The sequence below is a fragment of the Beta vulgaris genome, chromosome 1 (genome assembly GCF_026745355.1).
Source record: "Beta vulgaris subsp. vulgaris cultivar EL10 chromosome 1, EL10.2, whole genome shotgun sequence".
Classification (NCBI taxonomy): domain Eukaryota; kingdom Viridiplantae; phylum Streptophyta; class Magnoliopsida; order Caryophyllales; family Amaranthaceae; genus Beta; species Beta vulgaris.
The window spans coordinates 621,003-624,901 of NC_079202.1; the positions used below are offsets into that span (position 1 = coordinate 621,003).

Genomic DNA, 3,899 nt, shown 5'->3' on the forward strand with positions numbered 1-3,899 from the left:
TTTAACTGAACAGAAAAGAATATGGCCTCAATTACGTACCAGCAACCACAACTTAGCTCGCTTTTCCTCCTATGGACGTAGCTAATACATTGTTCGTATTAAGTCTATTATAATTTTGGATTTAGGTCCATCTGTTTATGTTAATTAGTAACTAGTAAGATACTATATAAACCATATAATTAACTCTACCTCCAAATTCTGACATCTACACTCTCTCCTAAACCTAATAAAATCGTTTCCTCCTATGGACGTAGCTAATACATTGTTCGTGAACTATGTAGATTCTCGTGTCAGTTACCATTAAGTATATGTTTTGTTAATTGCATCTGTCACAACATTTATGATGGAGATGATTGTAGAACACAAACAAATATACAATATTTAATATGACTACACGCTATGGACTTACATACTTTGACTTGTTATGTGGAATTACTATTGTAATACGATATGATCGGTTAGGGAAAGGATACTAGAGTTGGCTCTTAATAGTGAGGTAATATGACAAAGATGACATGAGAGGAACCGTACATCTATCATGCTTCTTACATTAGAATTAACATAGTCATATTGAATCTGATCAAATTAATCTCCACATATACATTCCAAATATTAATTTTAGATAAATGAAGACATTAAGATTTTAGATTATCTGTTGGAAGCCGTGAATCTCTCTGAGTTGCAAAGTGCAATTAGTATAGAGCAAATGAAGGCATTGAATGGATAATTATGAAGAGGAAGGCGGTGTGAGAAAATCTGAAGATATTCCAAAGCTGGCTTGAAACAAAACACAATTCTATAATATTGTAAACAATGTACTTAACACCTTCTACAGCCTCGCCTAAGCATATAGCAGCAATCCTTTTCTCTCATACAACCAAAGCATAGCATCTTCTACAAAAAAACCAAACAAATTTATGTTGACATTGTATATATCAGCTTTACAAAGCGCCTCGCGTTATGTTTATCTTTACGATGGTTATTAACAGGACCATTATCACAACAAATATTCTCAAGATGCACTTAGATCCGACACCAGTTAGTATAATGTTCATCTTTAAGATGGATGCGAACAAGACCACCACACCGCAAACAGATGAAACTAATGCCATCCGAGAAGGCTTCGAGCACAATTTGCTTTCTTCCTGTCTCTGCCAAAATTGACTTTTCATAAGAATCAGATTCAGAGACAGACACACTTGGTGGTGCTGGTGATGATGAGCGTAATGGTAGGGGGGATGATGGTGGTTGGGTTCCTATGTGCTGAGCTTCAGCAATTACACAGTCAGCAAATAAAGAAGCAAGTTGATCAGCTTCAGCACTTGCACTCGCCTTTAGACTTGACCTATATAGGTGACGTGCACGTTGCAAGATATCGTAGACAGCCTCCTGTCCTCCTTCTCTTCTCACACCCATAACAACCTAATTGGGACAAAAAATTGACCAAACTGATCATTAGTATGACCTACATTTTTAATCATTCTGCTTATACAGATCTAATGCACACCGGATGATGAATGCACGTCATATCATATATCTACAGCTTAAAAAAACAGGCGCATTAGTAACATTGATTCATGTCAATTGCACAGTAGAATATATTACAGATTAAGTCCTTGTCTTTTGTTGGGCACTCATAGCACAAAAAACTCCTGTGTCAGTTAACTTCAGACAGGACGTAAAGCATGTGCACCTCAAGATTGCTTCCAATTTTGAAGACAGACATATATGTATAATGTATGTGTCCTAATGATTTAGAATAGGATCTGCGAGCAAATGAGAATAATCTCAAATTTGGGCATTCTAGAGGTATTACAAGTTACAACACACCACAATAGACAGCGAAGCTCCAAAGTCCAAAGAGGAGCAGCAGATGCTAAGCATCACAAACAAATTTAGCACTGCAGTCCGCAGTCCGCACCACATCTAGGAGATGGAAGGATTGCAGAGTGCACCCCACAAATTCACCCACTTCTTTAAGAGCTCATCCTTGGGGAACACTAGACCTAAGAGGAGAAGTGAAAGCATGGAAATTAGTGACTCAAAGAAATCGAACACTTCCATCTAGCGCTAAAATGGCTGTGTTTAGATACTCCACTTCATCAATTTGATAGTATAATTTTGGATTATAGGGCGGGTCATGGCCCAGAAAGGCACCCCCTAAATCCGCCACTAGGTCATTGATCTGATCTTCTACGATAAAGTATATCATGTTTGCTGTGCAAACAGTATAATAACTTTCATGCCTATCCAAACACCAGTCCAGTTAGTAGGTAAAGAATTATTATGTAATACACCCATAATCTTAGAAATTAGCTGATTCCAGTCCTCATTTAATTCATCCAGAAGGGAAGCATCTGGCTGAGCTAAAAATACACTTACCCTAGGTTACACAAGTAAATCAAGTTAGATTGATCCCTTAAGAACTGACACTTATGAATCTAACACCATCTAAATGCTGAATGGAGCAAAGAACCATGCACAGAAACACTCCAAAACCCTGAAATCAAATGTCACCAAAATCCACTCTATGTTATTGTTACCAATCTGGTCGATTGGCCGTAAGATTACGGATCTTATTATCAGTATTGCTTAGACAAAGTGAACACTGAACAGTTCAAAAGCAGAACACAAAACTAGCGGTTCTTACAATATTGATATTATATACCATATATTATAAATTGATATTAAACAAGATGTCACTAATTTTTTTTTCCACAATTCAAGTATTACTACAAACACACTGAATATGTTAGTGAGTCCTTCTTTTGCAGTCATCCTGTACATGCCACAGGCACACAACGCGAATACTACATCTTGAACTCCGATAAATAATGAGAAGATATAAGAAAGAAATTAGTTTACTAGCCTCAAGACAGAAGAGACACTGATCTAACCTCCAAGAAAATCAATGAACAAGAACACAAAGATTACACACACAACCAACTGCGAGTACGAAAATCCGCCTATAAATTCTCTCCAGAACCACAATGTCACTGCTGCTGCAGTGCTGCTTATCCTACTCACAATTTAAGTCCATAATACACAAAAACATAGACACACAAAAAATCAACTGCAAAATATTAACACAATTTAAGGCTATATATCTACATAAGATCATGAAACTATCAAGAATTCCAGAAAAAATTAATTACAGCGCTCTAATACACCGTCGCCGAAATTCGCAAGAAATATCCCCTTCATTTGCTTAAATTTGAAATTGCTTTAACCTGGATTCTTACTACATCCTACTAAAGAACTAAACCTAATAATCCTTCATAAAAGATCCACATCAACTTAAAATTTGGACACAACAAGTTAATCTTGCAGCAGAATCAGATTAAAGAAAATGAATGTTATGTCCTAAAAATTTCCTAAGCTGAACCTGCAGGTTGTGCATCTGTCCCAGCTAGGGATTATCAGGTAGCAGCTACAGCAAGCAAAGACGAAGGGAGTTGAATAAATTCAGTTGAAAGAGCATTGGATACTGATCAAGACCAAGTCAAAACAAGTAGCGTTATGCCAAAGAAATAGGAGGAAGTGGTTAACCAGCTGAAGAAGAGATCTCCCTAGATTCTAGGAGTTGTGGCACTTTCGTAGGGAAGTTAGTTATGCAACGTTCAAATAAGGAGTAACGTTACACATTTGTATTAGTATAAATAGAAGGGAATAACACTCTGTACAACACAAGTCTTTACATTGCTTTTCACTTACATTCTTTCTCTCTACTACATTTACAATATTCTTAAGTGTATTTAGCACTAGTTCTAAGCTGCTAGCTGCTAGCTATAAGTTGTAATCTTCTCAAATAGTGGATTGGTGGACTCAATTCCACCCGCGGTTTTTACCCTTTTCCTGGGGTTTTCCGCGTCACCATTTCCTGGTGTCTTTGCCTTTTC

General features: G+C 37.0%; 1 protein-coding gene across 1 annotated transcript in view; it reads right to left on the reverse strand.

Annotated features, from left to right (window-relative positions):
* Positions 1-745: 745 nt before the first annotated feature.
* LOC125494161 (A-agglutinin anchorage subunit-like) overlaps positions 746-3,899 on the reverse strand; it is a 29,896-nt gene continuing 26,742 nt past the window's right edge. The window contains exon 2 of the mRNA XM_048637751.2: positions 746-1,422. Coding sequence (XP_048493708.2) covers positions 1,024-1,422 — 399 coding nt within the window. The 3' untranslated portion in view covers positions 746-1,023. The remainder of the gene's footprint in view (positions 1,423-3,899) is intronic.